The sequence below is a fragment of the Euleptes europaea genome, chromosome 2 (genome assembly GCF_029931775.1).
Source record: "Euleptes europaea isolate rEulEur1 chromosome 2, rEulEur1.hap1, whole genome shotgun sequence".
Classification (NCBI taxonomy): domain Eukaryota; kingdom Metazoa; phylum Chordata; class Lepidosauria; order Squamata; family Sphaerodactylidae; genus Euleptes; species Euleptes europaea.
Window position 1 is genome coordinate 62,909,514 of NC_079313.1, and position 15,657 is coordinate 62,925,170.

Here is a 15,657-nt window from a genome sequence, read left to right on the forward strand (position 1 = left end):
ATATTCATAAACCTTAACTAATGAGATGCATGATTCTATTTTACATTTTAAAATAAAAGATTAAGAAGAAAAGCTATTTATCTGAAGTTACCTCAATAAAAGGCCACTGCCCTTCATCACAGTGATAACTCTTGTAACATTGTTTCTACTTCAGACTAGTGCTTTTTCACTGCACCCCGTTTATAGGGATTGTTGGACCAACATAAACATACATTTTCTTCCTTAAACAGCATAGGTTGCTAGAAGTGTTTGTTTTGTTCATATAGAAGCTTTTAGAACTTTGTTTTGTTCATATAGAAGCTTTGGGAGCTTTTAGGACAGTTTGGCCTTTGGCCACTATGTCCCAAATTTAATTCTGCCCTCAGCAGTTAAGAATTCTGCAGTTTGCTCTTTACAATTTGCTCTCTAATGCCTACAGCCATTCTTCTTAAACAAAAAGAAACACAACAGACAAAAAAACCAAACTGACCTCCTTTGAAAAGCTCATCTGAGAACTGTAATTGCCTTTGCTACAGTAAGCCAAGGAAGCAAAGGTAGATAGTATCAATCTGTGTCACCCTTTCCCCCCCACGCCCCCCCCCACACCCTGGACAAGAATCCTCTGCAAAATTTTGCATGTGCTATTATAGGGTATATTCTGAGTTAAAAGATTAGAAGATTTAGGACAAGCTGCTTTGACAGACAAGTAAATAAAATCTCACATTAAAATTAAACTTGCATTCCAATTAACCCCTTCCCCCATCAGTTGGCATAAGATTTGCTGCTTCTATGAACTATACTTTGACATATGGAAGAAAAAAACTCAACAATGATTGACATTTTAATTTATCTGAAATTCCCAAAAGAGTTCCCAAAAGAGACACAGGGTGCATTGGTGAGAATGCGTGAGGACCTCATGGTCATTATCCAACTGACCTCACATCTGTTGGCAAATGCTGAACTAAAGATTAAAAATAATGCTTCTCTCCTTTACAGGAAAGGTCAAGGAGAGACTGTGGTCACTGGGTAATGGGGAATATGTCTGACCATCGCTTCCCCTGGAAAAAACACCAAGAAATGACTCTCCATTTGGGGCAGAAAGGAAGCATGGTTATAGAATCAGAGGTTCAAAGAGCGTCCCCCCTCTGAATCAAAGTCTGTTGGTATGTGCAAACATACATATTTTTGGTAGTGAGCTGGGGAAGTTCTAGGTCCTCCCCCCCAGAACATGTTTGGCAGCTGCACAAGCTGTTCTGTGTGAGCTTTGAATGTATCAGCTAAGTCTCATGGTGAGTGTCAAACACAGCATGTTCAACCACCAAACATCTTTTCTGTGAAGTTCATGACATCCTTGCCAGATATCTGACATATGTATTATCTCGTTGACCAGATCAGACTCAGAGAGAGCTTTTTCTTTTGATTTGGAGTAGACACTGGATTTGCACAATACTAATTTAACAACCCTTGGGTCAGTCAGCAAGCAACTTCTGTCCCTTCTCAAACTAGGCTGTGCATAGTGCTGATTGGCTGACCCTAATGTTAGTCATAAAGACACTTCCCTCCTCCCCCAAGCAGTGTTCAAAGAAAAATACAGTGGGGAAAAAAAACAGTGAACAGACCTTTGAGTAGATAAGCATGCCGGTACTTGAAGGTGGAGAAACAAAACAAAACCAAAGCAGACAGCCTGTCTGAAGCATGGTTGGGGAGAGGATGATCACTATAATCTTTCAGCCCATTGTCAGGTAACATCACTATGGGAGTGAAGAAAGGGGAACAGAAATCATCCTGCAACAACCCCTCCCCCTTCTTTGTATTAGAGAAATCTTCATTTGAAGCAATAGACCGCTTTTCCATCTTTGTGGTATTAAAGAAATAAAACTCCCCCCATAATATACTAGACATTCAGCAATGGCAGGGAAGAAAGAACACATCATCAAGGGTTCAAGGTTAAGTTGGACCACAAGAGCACTGAATAAAAAAAGCCACTGGGCACAGTACAATCAAACAAAGGGGATGACTGATGCTGAAAAGCCAACCAACTAAGAGTAGCTAAAGAGGGTCTGTGTTCACATGGCAGCATTCAAGGCCACACTGAAGCACACTCAAAGCTGTTGAAACATACCACTGGTGCTTCCTGTGCCACTGCCAGAGCTGGGTCCAGGTGATGACACCACTGTTCTGTAGGTAGGCGGTGGAGGGGGAGGTGGTGTTGCTCTCTGTCCCACCCCAAAATCTTTAGGAGATGCTGCTGATGCTAAGTTATCATCTTTAACGTGGGTCTGCTCAGAAACCTTCTTCTGAACCTCTTCTAAATTGAGTGGAGATGGAACATTGCGAGAGGTTTCAGCCTCTGGAGGCTCATCTGGAGTTTCTGATGCCACTGGTGGGGACACCACTTTTTCCCTTGAAGTCACCTCTGGAGTTACGTTTTCCGGGGACGGATCAGAAAAACTGATCCATTTATCCTTATCATCCGTGTTAGCAGCAACAGACATGGGGGATAAAACTGGGCCAAAAATGCTGTCCAAGTCATTGATTGATGGTAGTTTGTCACTTTTGACCTCTGTTGCTGTCTGGTCATTTCCTGTGGTCAAAGTAGTTGATTTTAAACTTTTAACATCAACTTGTATAGCTAAGTTGTACTAATGTTCTACTTATGTATGGGGCTTTTAAAACCAGCTTCAGCCTAGCACAGACATTTAACATTATAAGGTGCTCTCAGGAATATAATTCATGTGCACATATAACTGCATAGCAGGATTGTATGAAATGTAGGATACATATTATTGCAATAAATGTTAGATGGACTCTGCCTACATATTTCGCTTCATATATCTATACTGAAATTAAATATATCATTATCTAAGAAGCTACCTGGGCAACTCAACTAGCTTGGTGAGTTCTTAGTAAATATTACAAGCAAAAATTTCAAACAACCTGAAATTCAAACATGATGACTTGCATGCAAATATGGATATTTATGCTGAAAATAGAAATACATCAAGCATATTTGTGCATAAACTATGGTATTATTTTAATGCAATGTATTCTTAAGTTGATCATTACTCTCTATTATTGGAGCAAACATACCTTTTTATCAACAGAAAAACAAAGTTCATTGAACATAGCTATGGCGAGGCGGTAAAAATATAATTTATACTTTTCCATTTGTGTCTCTTGCTAAAAAACTATACTATTATCAAGGCTAGAAGGCATTTTGTAGATTCCGTACATATAATGAATGCATTATTTCTTTGCACTTTGGAGCAACTGACAGTTAACATTCTGATTCTGAACAATAGCCATGATCCAGAAGCCCTGTGCAGTGGCTTCCCATTCCAAACTAACATGAAGAAACACTCAAATGTGTTGTATATGAGTTATTCCCAATGACTGGGTGTTGACTAGCCAAAGGAAGTTAAGAGGGTTAAAGTCTAATTTTTTCTAGATTGCATCTGATGGTCACAGTTTTGTAGTTTTGAGTAAACATGTATAATGGGAAAAGCATGTATAGTGGGAAATGCTTGTGTGTACAGAGCTGACTAAAATGGATGTCACAGTTAGCAGAAATGCACCACTTGTGTAACAACTGCAGAATTATATTAATCTGTTTAGGGTATTGTCGAAGGCTTTCACAATCAGAGTTCATTGGCTCTTGTAGGTTATCCGGGCTGTGTGACCGTGGTCTTGGTATTTTCTTTCCTGACTTTTCGTCAGCAGCTGTGGCAGGCATCTTCAGAGGAGTAACACTGAAGGACAGTGTCTCTCAGTGTCAAGCGTGTAGGAAGAGTAATATATAGTCAGAAAGGGGGGGTTGAGCTGAATCATTGTCCTGCAAAAAGTATCAAAGGTAATGTGCTAATCATTGTCCTGTAAGTATCAAGAACATGGGCTAATGAGGGTGTGGTATGTTAATAATGTTCCATATTAACATACCACACCCTCATTAGCACATTATCTTGATACTTACAGGACAATGATTAGCACATTACCTTTAATACTTTTTGCAGGACAATGATTCAGCTCAAACCCACCCCCCTTTCTGACTATATATTACTCTTCCTACAAGCTTGACACTGAGAGTCACTATCCTTCAGTGTTACTCCTCTGAAGATGCCTGCCACAGCTGCTGGCGAAACGTCAGGAAAGAAAATACCAAGACCACGATCACACAGCCCGGATAACCTACAAGAACCAATCTGTTTAGGGGTTTGTTTATTTATTTATTTATTTATTTTTCTGTATTCTGCAGAAAATGCCCAAAGCTTTAAAAAGTCAAGTTAAAAGCAGAAACTAATAAAATCAAGATGATCTAAAATTGGAAGCAGCAAGGATAAAAAAAGCAAAAAAGTGGACATGATAGAAAGTGGGGGCACTAAAATTAGACAAATACCTGAGCGAACAAAAAGAGCTTCACCCAGCACCTAAAACAACAGACTAGGTACAAGGTGAACACTATCAGAAAGTTATTCAACAGTTGAGGCACCACTGTCAGAAGACCCTGTCTCTGGTTGCCGCTCAGCTTACTTCAAAAGGTAAGAGCAAGGAATATGTGAGTAAATGGGAGGTAGTATACATTCTTTCATTCAGGTCTCTAGATTGTAAAATAGTTCTTCATTCCATGACCATCAAATGGACAGCTTGGAATCAGGGATGATCATGACATTCCATCAGCACATATTTTGTGACCAAATGTGGAAAGTCTACCAACTGGCCAGCTTATCAGATTTAACCCAACAAATGGGACCATGAATGAGCACTCTGATGGTGTTTCGGACCTCTACTTCTTACATTTAAGTGTGTGTGTGTGTATGCAATCTTATAAAGAGTTACTGAAATCAAAGCCCAGAGAAGTTAATGGGCTTAGATTTAAATAATTCTGTGTCAGAGTACACATGGATTCTTCAATGTGATGTTATTTAATATCACAATAGAGTATAAAAGCCCATTCTTGGGGGGGGGGTGGATTCATGTTGGCTGGGAGCAAAGCCAGACCACCTCCTCAGAGGCTTTCCAGCCACCAGAGACAAAAAAAAGCAGTTCAAAAAATAAAAAAGGTGAAATTCCCCATAGCACAAAACGAGGCTGCAAACCCCAAAAAGTGGCACAGCCCTGCCACTGCTCGAGGGGACATTCCCGAGGCAAATGAGGTTAGGAAGCTGCCCAAAGGCAGGTCCGCCCCCAGGAACCCCCCCCCCATATCGGCACAGGGTTTTCCTTCCAGGAAATCCCAGCTGGCATGGCTGCACTGGCAGCAGGGGCTGGTAGCTCCCGGACGCTGCCATAGATGCCACCTTATTCTGTGATAAGGTGGCACCTATGCTGGCACAGGGTCACACTGGCTCCTAAGGAGCTTCATCCTCCCTTCAGGAATGGGCTGCCCATCTCATGGTTAAGCATTTGCTAAATCCTTTGGTATGATTTTCTGCAGACTCCTGAATCACAGCAATGGGTACCTCAAAATCCCTCCCCCAAGTGTTCCTCGTGCCCAGGCACTAGAGAACTTTACCAGACTCACTGAATGCAGGTTTCTAAGGTGGTCTGAATTTCAGAAGTTTATGTCCATGGAACATTTCCCCCCTTCAGTGTTTGGGTGTACTGCGGAAAAGCTCTACAGAAAAATTGGGAGAGGGTCAATAAGGAGAGGACTGTTCTTGCGTTACCCTTGAGGTTCTATCTCAGCCAAATTTTGGGAAACAACTGGAACTGATCCTCCAAGAAGCAGAGAGGGATCAACTAAGTTAATCTTATCATTTGCAGTTGTAAGGTGCCTGGGCAGTGCCACAAGTGGGGCAGGTCTCTCTCAGGTACCCAATTTGTGCGCATACCCAAGGAGGTGAAACTGCTGTAGTTTTGAAAACTTGTACCTTTTTATCTGTAAGTTTAAAATGCTCCAAGTTAGAGAATTGTGACATTTCCTAACTTGTCACAGATAAACTTATATTGTAGGAATATACGTATTGTGTGTGTGTGTGTGTGTGTGTGTGTGTGTGTGTGTGTGTGTGTGTGTGAAACCATCCTAGGAAATAAAACACCATATATGGATATGTGGATATGTAATATTAAATTAATTTAGAAAACATGTTACATCTGCTGAGTAGTACATATACTGGGGTAAGTGGCAGTGTGTATATGAATTGAATAGTGATGAATAAAGCACAAAGTTTTTAGCTGAAAATTTATATATTGGTAGGGAACTAGTTAAAACACCACGTATTATGCATTAGGTAACACTGATGTTCTGTATCATGCCTGTCTTTTCAAAAGCTCAGATTGTTTTTTCTTATTTGAACACACAGAACATATAAATTCTACTCAAAGCAATGGCACTCTTAGTCCTTACATAACTGAGCACATTCTCTGGTGACATGAATTATTTACCTGTACAAGCACCTTATTCCTGTTTCTGTCTGCCACAATGTCTTTTTATTCAATAAAGATTCCAGCATTATCTTACTCCACTATAATCATGAAACACGTAACTTCAAGGAAAAGCCCGCTCTTATTCTACCATCTAGGCCTTCTGCCAATATCAGCAGGATCCCTCAATGTATTAAGAATGGCAGGCTAACTAAAGCTTCCCAAATTGTTTCCTTCAATAAAGTTAGGTGCAACACACTGTTGGGAGTCCACAAAACTATTGAGAAATCAATGGATACAAAAGTTTAACACTATAATCATATTTCTGTGGTATACTTGTGCAATACATGAATATGATAGTAAAAATACTTTCAAAAATCTCATGAGCTGTGGAAAAAGATTCTATATTAGACTTTTTAGCAAAACAACATCTTCTAAGATGGGTGGAAACATTAAATGTGTGGATGTTAGGTATGCATAAAATGGGTTTCATTGGGTGGGGTTTACATTTAGTTAGAATTAAAAGTTCAGAACTCATATAGAGACTAAAAGGTATATTGCGATCTGCAGAACCAGTAGCCATTTGTCTCAGACATTCTTACCTACTCCAACTGTTAAAGGAGAAGCAGTACGAGGAGGTGTAGCTGGAATATTTTTCGGAGGAAGAGGTGGAGGTGCTGTGAAGAGAGACAGATGCCAATCTTTTAGCTAAAAGTGGGGAGAAGGTCTTAAAATAATCTATAGCTCAGTCACACCAAGAGAGCAAATTCATCTACGTCTCCATAAAAACTAACCGCCGCATAAATACAGTTCTTCACATCAGGGACTTATTTTTAAAAATTAGATGAGAAAACTACAGACAAATGCAGTAATTCCCATCCCTGGCTTTCCACACTCTAGCATATCTCACCAGGGAGTGTTATGGAATTGTCAACAGATTTTCAAAACAATTTTAATCCACTTTTCTCTAAAAAAAAGAATACACTCCATATAGCACTTTCTTTCTGGGCACTTTTCAGAAGTGTAAATGCATCGGCTCATTCCGTTGTGTCCACCAGCCCTCAGAAGATGAATTTCAGGGAGCATCACAGACTGGGAGGGGTAGGTTGGGAATTTTCTTTCTGCAAATGGGACTTTAGTAAACTGGCATATGTAATTTCAAGTACAATGCTACATGAAAATTACACCAAAATTACTAAATGAATTAAATAAGATAGCTGTTAAAAAAAAGGTTTTTAGCCTACATAGAATGGCAATCCTAAATAGATCTACCCAGAACCAAGTTCAATTTTATTAAATGGGCCTTACTTCCAGGAAAGTTTTCTTAAGACTGCGGGCACAATTCCAGTTTATTTATTCTACTTAGGAGGAAATGGAATGGCCTGAAATCAAACAACTAATGATGTGGGTGGGCAGAATCCCAACTCTAAAAAGGTTGAGAATCACCAGGCTAGCTAGGTTTGAGTCCAGTAGCACCTTAGAGACCAACAAGATTTTCTGGGTATACGCTTTCAAGAGTCAAAGCTCCCTCTGTCAGATACCAAATATCAGGGAGCTTTGACTCTGAAAAGCTTATACCTTGAAAATCCTGCTGGTGTCTAAGGTGTTACTGGACTTGAACTTAGCTATTCTACTGCAGACCAACAGGGTCTGAAACTATCTTCATGGCGGGCTAACAACACAGGCTGAAAAACAAAAGTAAAAATGGAATCTATCTCCATTCTTCTGAATCAAACAGGAACACTTCAACTAATCTGGATCTCTGGATCTTCACTAATGAACTCACTCAAGCCTACATACATAATGGACTCTCTTTGCTTAGTCATTTTAGGGTACTGACAGACATCATGGCAAAAACAAAAAAAGCTTCTTCAACGGATTCCTACAGGGAGAATGGCACATTCTTAGGAAAGATTAATTGCACACTGATCACAAATCTCCAATGAGCCAGAGATAAGGACAACAGCTGCTATTTCATCATGGAATAATATGCTAGTCACAGCTGCTATTTTATCATGGAATAATATGCTCGAACAGGTGATGATTACAGCTCAATTAATATGAATTGTTGCTACTCAGAGAAATGTGAATATTTTATTGATGAATGTCCAGATCATGTTTTTCTTTAATAATTCATTTTATTAGTGTTCTAAATTCTACTGTCATGATAGCTGTTCGCATCAACAGCACACTATTTAAATGTACCATTGCTGCATCTAATAATAAACTAGCAAGAAAAAAAAATTGAAAAACTAGAAAAATTAGGGTGGGGGAAGCAGTAAAAACCAGGCCACTCTCAGAAAAGGTAAGGGTCTTGGCCAACGCAGAAGAGTCTTCAGGTATGCAGGAAAATGTGATTTTGTAAAATTAACAAAAAGGACAAAACATCAAAACTGGACTACTCAGGAGTAAATATGCTTCAGGATTAATGGAATGTCAGGAGTGGCTGTTACAGGGGGGAAAGTGCAGGTGGAGGAACAAGCCACTCAAGCTCTTGAGAGCTGATGCAAGGCAAGGAGGGGGGAGATTTGAAGGGGAGCATTCCAAATTGCTCCTGCAGAGGCTGTGGGCCTGAAACACATTTATTACCTGGCCCACTTCATTTACTTGGTGGTGAGGGATGCCTTGCATATGGGTTCTGCAGAGAATCCTGAACTCGACATTGTGACTCACGATGTCCAGAGTCTGCTCCAGAACTGTCGCAATATCATGAGTCACTTCTTGCACAGTGTGAAGACGACCCTTCTGCTGTGCCAGAAGCAGGTGCTGACGGGCATGCCAGCGCACTGCCTGATCAGGGACATCAGCGCTCACTGGATTTCCACCTGCACAATCCTTGAGAATCTGGTGGAGAAGAAGAGCACTCTCCTGGACAAGGTGGCTTTGGAGGTTGACACTGCACAAGAAAAGAGACTGTTTGGCAATGAGGAGCGGCTGACTTTTTGGCAGACGGTGGAGGTCCTTAAGCTGTACTAGCTGTGTACAACTTATTTGCTGAGCTACTGCACCAGGAAACAGAGAGCTTTTAGGACTCCTCTCTTGTGGCTCAGAGGCTCCTCTCATGCCCTCCGATGTGCTGAGAATCTCAATTAGCACCAGTGATGGACAGCTCCTGGGGCTATTCCTGTGAGCCAATGATAGTATAGGTTGCAGACTGCAGATGGCAAAGAGCTAGGATGCCCCCATTTTCCCCCCCCCCATCACTTTGAGGCCTTCCTTGGGAAAGTGCTTGTGTGTGTATGCCTTGCCAGGTCTGGCTGCCTGCCTTGATACTGGCTTGCCAGGTTAGTATTGGTTGGCATCTCTGGTTTGACATAGGGTTTGCTGCTCTGGCCTGTGGTTCTGCTGGGATTCTCTGGTTAAGCTTTGTTCTGTTTGGCTTGTTGGCTCTGTTTGCATTTGGAGGCCTTTGGCTAGTGGATGCTCTTCTATTTTTGGCTATTGGCTTCTCTGCCCTGTCTATAGGAAACAATGGAGACAAATAGGATGACTGGGGGTCACTTTGTTCAGGGGTTCATACATTTGGACTCCCTGATACAATATGATTGAAACTTGGGGGGTCCTTAGAGGACAGGCAGATTCCCTGCAATTTTTGGTGTCATTTGCTTTAAAAACAGCCATTTAAACTCCCTATGAATAAGCTCTGGCAGTTTTTTGTATATGATATAGCTTGTACTTTGACTTTTAATATAGTGTATTATTTGTTTGTATAATTTTAACCAAATATTTACTTATATAATATATAATTACATTACTAAGTTTATACATTACAGATTCCTCTGAAGAAGCCCCTGGGAAATTTTTATTCTGAGTAATAAAAAATCTTTTAACCTATTTTGCACTATTGACCTTGGCCTTATTTTAATTTCCTACATATTCACTAACCAGATAGCTAAGGTTAGAAGTAGCCCAGGACATTGTGCCGTGACCCAAATGTCTCCAGACTTGCTCATCAATTTGGTAAGTGAAACCCATTCATACATACGACCACAAAATACCCCTTTAGGGGTAGTTGCGCATCAAGTAAGACATGACATAAGAGATCTAGTATTAGAATTTTGTGCACAGTTTAAAATTAATTAGCAGCTCCATGCAGCTGCACTGAAGGTCAGAGATGGTCACTGGGAGCAAAAGGTATTTAACCTTTATTTTAATTTAACACCCCCCCCCCACCACAGAAAGCTGCAATTAGCTCCACAAGAAAAAAGAGACAGCGACAAATGCCATGAGTTTTGTTAATTTATTTTTTAAAACAAGAAGGAGGAGGAGAAGGAGAAGAGTTGGTTTTTATATGCTGACTTTCTCTACCACTTAAGGAAGAATCAAACCAGCTTACAATCCCTTCCCTTCCCCTCCCCACAACAGACACCCTGTGAAGTAGGTGAGGCTGAGAGAGCTTTAAGAGAGTGGTGACTAGCCCAAGGTCACCCAGCTGGCTTCATGTGTAGGAGTGGGGAAACAAACCCAGTTCACCAGATTAGCATCTGCCACTCATGTGTAGGAGTGGGGAATCAAACCCGGTTCTCCAGTCCTCCGCTCCAAACCACCGCTCTTAACCACTAGACCACACTGGCTAGGAGGATAACCTAATCACAAATATGCAGTCTGACCGGGAGGTGCTGTACTTTTCATGAGATGACAACTTCTGTCTTCAGTCTCCAGAGCATACAGGCTGTTAAAATGTTTTAAAATTATGTTAAAACTTTTATTCTCATTTCCCCCAATCAGGAACCAAATCTGTAATAGTCATTAGGGAGCTACTGTATTTATGGCATGCTGCAGTGGTTGCTAGGAGATGATCTTTCCGATAAGGAGTCAGGTTTAGCATTGCAAACTGAGATCACAAACGGACTGCTACTCTCCCCAGGGACTGAGAACCGTCTCTTCACCCTGTTCTGAAAGCTGGGTTTCCAATGCATAATTCAACCAATATCTCTTGGTTTCCATGACAGTGCAATGAACATTAACCGCCAACCATGCTACTTGCATCCATCTAATGTTTCAGTCACAGAGTATAAAAACCAGCAGACAATGTTTCAAATAGAAGATAATTAAACTTACTTCCAGCAGGAAAAGGTCGTGGCGGAGTTGCAGATTCTGCACTTGGACTTGCTGGTTGCACAGAACCCCACACTTCAGGTTGATCTATGGGAGCTGAAGCCACATATATATATATACATGATGCACACAAATCTAGAAGTAACATAAGGACTTGATTCCAATTATAGCTTCTCTTTTACAGCGTCAGCTGAATTGAACACTGATCTGTAAAGTTTACTTGGCATGCTAATTTTTAAGACACAGATTATTCTCTATGGTGGGGAATGCTGTCATTGTATGTTATCTTTTTCACAGACATGCACAGACATGCACAGAAGTCTAACACAGACAGCAATGGATTTTTAAGGCAAGCAACTAAGATGAAAGAGACATTTTCATTGCTATGAATACATTATAAGGTATGTACTTTTTCTGATAATAAGATTCGAGTTAAAAAAAGTCAAGAATAATAAAACTCTCATATACAGAAAAGGAATCTTGAGATGGATGCTCAGATTGGCACGCGTTCTGCCAGTTCAATGCTGCCTGATTCAATGCTATATTTCAGATATCTACCATTCTTTTTCACATGTTTGCTCATTCATACTGACTCCAGTTTTTTTCTGGGCAACAAGTAATAGGATTTCAGCAACTTCCCCTGTTCTCAGAGCAGAAATGGATAAGAAAAGGATAGAATGCCTTTGTTGCATGTGACAACAGAAAGACCACAAGAACATAAGAAAAGCTATGCTGGATCAGACCAAGGTCCATCAAGTCCAGCAGTCTGTTCACACAGTGGCCAACCAGGTGCCTCTAGGAAGCCCCCAAACAAGACGACTGCAGCAGCATTGTCCTGCCTGTATTCCACAGCACCTAATATAATAGGCATGCTCCTCTGATACTGGAGAGAATAGGTATGCAGCATGACTAGTATCCATTTTTACTAGTAGCCATGAATCTTCCATGAACATGTCAACTCCCCTTTTGAAGCCTTCTAAGTTGGCAGCCATCACCACATCCTGGGGCAGGGAGTTCCAAATTTAACTATGTGTTGTGTGAAGAAATACTTCCTTTTATCTGTTCTGAATCTCTTACCCTCCCAGCTTCAGCAGATGACCCCATGTTCTAGTAGTATGAGAGAGGGAGAAAAGGTTCTCCCTGTCCACTCTCTCCAAACCATGCATAATTTTATAGACCTCTATCATGTCTCCCCTTAACTGCCTTCTTTCCAAGCTAAACAGCCCTAAGCGTATTAACTGCTCCTCATAGGGCAATTGCTCTAGCCCCCGATCATTTTGGTTGCCCTTTTCTGCACCTTCTCAAGCTCTGCAATATCCTTTTTGAGGTGAGGTGACCAGAACTGTACACAGTATTCCAAGTGTGTCTCACCATGGATTTGTACAAGGGCAGTATGATAGCAGCAGTTTTATTCTCTATTCCTTGTCTAATTATGGCCAGCATGGAATTTGCCATTTTCACAGCAGCTGCACACTGGGTTGACACCTTCATTGAGCTATCAACTACCAACCCAAGATACCTTTCTTGGTCTGTTGCTGCCAGTACAAGGGATTGTTGTTTATTTCATAACATGTCTAGAAACAAGATAAGGCAGTTGTTCCTGGCTGCTACACAAGGAAGAAAGCAGACATCCCACACACACATCGGATGTTTTTGGTTTGGGGAGTTATACCTTGCTGTTGTTAAGCATTTTCTTCCCTACTTTTTCCTGTATCAAAATATTCTCACAGACAGATTTAGGCTGACACAGACATAAACGTAAAGGTAAAGGACACAGACATACCTCCCTCTTAAATTGGGTGTGTGTTTTCCAGCTCTGAGACAACCTTTGCATCTCTCTACCCTTGGTCCTTAAACACCACAAATTTCACCATTAATTTTCACCCTACCCAACCTGTATACTTTGTCAGGCTTTTGATTTTTAAAAACTATTTTTTAGGCTCCCAGCACAGTTATCAATTTAGCTATTTATTCTGTGCTCCCCCTTTTAAAAGAAAAAAAGCCAATCTGTGTTTTTTTACTTAATCCCTCCCCCGCCCTAAAAAACTTCTCTGACCTAGAACTGAATTCCCCTGAGTTCTTCCAGAGTGGTTTTTCTATTCACTGTCTAAAAAGGTGTGATTGCAGATTCCACACCAGGCTGACCATTCAAGGTACGTACTTATGGGTACTCAGCCTCACATGTTTCCTCAGATACACATTTCATCTGCTTTACATTTATTTTATCTGTTTATCCAATTTACAATCCACCCCATCCCATAGGATGAAAGTAGGTAACGTGTTCAAAAACACACGATGTAAAGCAAATTAACAATGTTTTCCAGTTATTACTGGACTCTCTGACACAGAAAGCTACATACATGAAATTACCAAGCCAATCGCAGCACTGGATTTTCTGCCTACCTTCCAACTTCTGTTCCTCAAATGCAGACTCTAGTGGTGGGCCAAAGAGTGGTGCTAAGACTGTAGGATCTTCAGGGGCTTTTTTGCTGCAGTACAATATAGATATTGAAGGATAACTGTTTGAGCAGAAGTGTCAAAAGATTTGATTTTGCAGGATTCAGAGACCACTTTTGACTCGTGATCCCAAAACAGATCCGTATTACACACTGGTGGCACATTTGACTTTGTCAAGTCTGCAAGTGGAAAGCCCTCTGTGACAGCGCACATCTACTAGGCCTGGGAAAACAGCAGCCAAGAGGGATTTGCGCTCCTACTTATATTGGACTCATTGCCATTGATTACAGCGACTTTTCTTGCAGGATTCCTTTAAATTTACAAACAATTCCAGCAATCTGCAGGCTTTGCAGAGCTTAATTCCTAGACAGGACTTGCAGCAAATTTGTCTGGGATTACCACCCTCTGATATGGAGGTCCTTCCATCTAATCCCCTGACATGCTCAACCTGCCCAGCAGCAATTTTCACAGCTGTGCTTTGGCAATGAAACAGCTATTGAGACTGCATCCTGGAGAGCCAGCAGCACAAATTAAAGCATGAGATTCTGGAAGTGACTTCTTTTTAGGACTGTGTTTCTAAATAATGCATTTTAAAAAAATCTAATAAAGGTGTTAGTTTAGTTAAAACTAAAATTCATCACAAATGCAGATATAGAACATGACATCGTGAAATGGGATTTCTGGGGCAATGCTACTGTGTTCAGCTACTCAGATTGATATTGGGCCTTTTGAGCTGCAACAGCAAGCAAAGCAGTTTTGTTAATTACAGGCTTGTCTCAAGATGAAAAAGGGTAGCACATTTTTCTCGAAACATTTTTTGTCAACACACTTGCCAAAGAGTCCATGCAAAAAAATCTCTTTATGGCTGCAAACAATTTACAATACCAGCAAATAAAATACGGTATCCTCTGCTGACCACAGATACACCAAAGCCTGTTTACAGGAGTCTGCATATCTTCCTCCCAGGCAGACTACACCACAGTCAAAAACTAGAAGGCTGTAAAAGCCTTCTGTATGGAATAGAAGGTTAAATCATACCAATAGTATTTTTTTTAAAAAAACACAGTACTACTGGTTGAGCCCTGTGTTAAAAATATACTCTATCAATTACTGGATAATCGCCTTTTTTAACCCATCCAATTTATTTCCTGGCAGTATCCGAGTTTACAATTCTCAGTACATTTGGAACAAACCCATGGTTAGAGATGGATTCACAATTAAATGTATGCAACCAGAAACTGGTGGGAGGAGAGAGCACATGCCATCGCTGGAAAAACTGATTTAGTAGATAATTATGACAACTGAAGACTGTATACACTACAGAATTTTGTGACTTAAAAACAGGAACTGTCAGTTTGTACATGAAGTTGCATACTAAATAACTGGCAGGACTTTCAGCGATGAAAAGTAATACAATTTAGAGGCAATGCAATATGGTCATTTTTAAAGGTAAACAATGTACAATGAGCCTTATAATGAGACAGACTTGACAAAGCATGGTAAAGGAAAATATGTAGTATTATTAAGGTACAAGGACCCCCACAACACCACGGCTTCAGTGACTTGTTTTATACTGACCTCAGAAGCTCTGGAGTTGGTGTGGAACGTCTGGGTCTTGCTATCTCCTCACCTGGCACATAGCACATAAAGTCTAAGTTTTTTTCTCATAAGGCATTCTAGCAAAATTGTACAGATATTGGAATGTCAGCCACCTCAGTGCTTTTCCTCCCCAACTCAGTTTTTACAGAGAAAAGGAGAATTTCTTACCATACATTCCTATTTTTGGAGAGGTAGGAGAGCATT

At 40.7% G+C, this 15,657-nt stretch overlaps 1 protein-coding gene across 1 annotated transcript in view; it reads right to left on the reverse strand.

Annotated features, from left to right (window-relative positions):
• The window catches only part of SGIP1 (SH3GL interacting endocytic adaptor 1), a 134,689-nt gene that overhangs the window by 45,182 nt on the left and 73,850 nt on the right, over nucleotides 1-15,657 (reverse strand). Inside the window, exons 8-12 of the mRNA XM_056867431.1 lie at nucleotides 15,433-15,484; nucleotides 13,801-13,886; nucleotides 11,401-11,493; nucleotides 6,942-7,016; nucleotides 2,102-2,563 (exon numbers count right to left, since the gene is read on the reverse strand). Of these exons, the coding sequence (XP_056723409.1) occupies nucleotides 2,102-2,563; nucleotides 6,942-7,016; nucleotides 11,401-11,493; nucleotides 13,801-13,886; nucleotides 15,433-15,484 (768 nt within the window). The remainder of the gene's footprint in view (nucleotides 1-2,101; nucleotides 2,564-6,941; nucleotides 7,017-11,400; nucleotides 11,494-13,800; nucleotides 13,887-15,432; nucleotides 15,485-15,657) is intronic.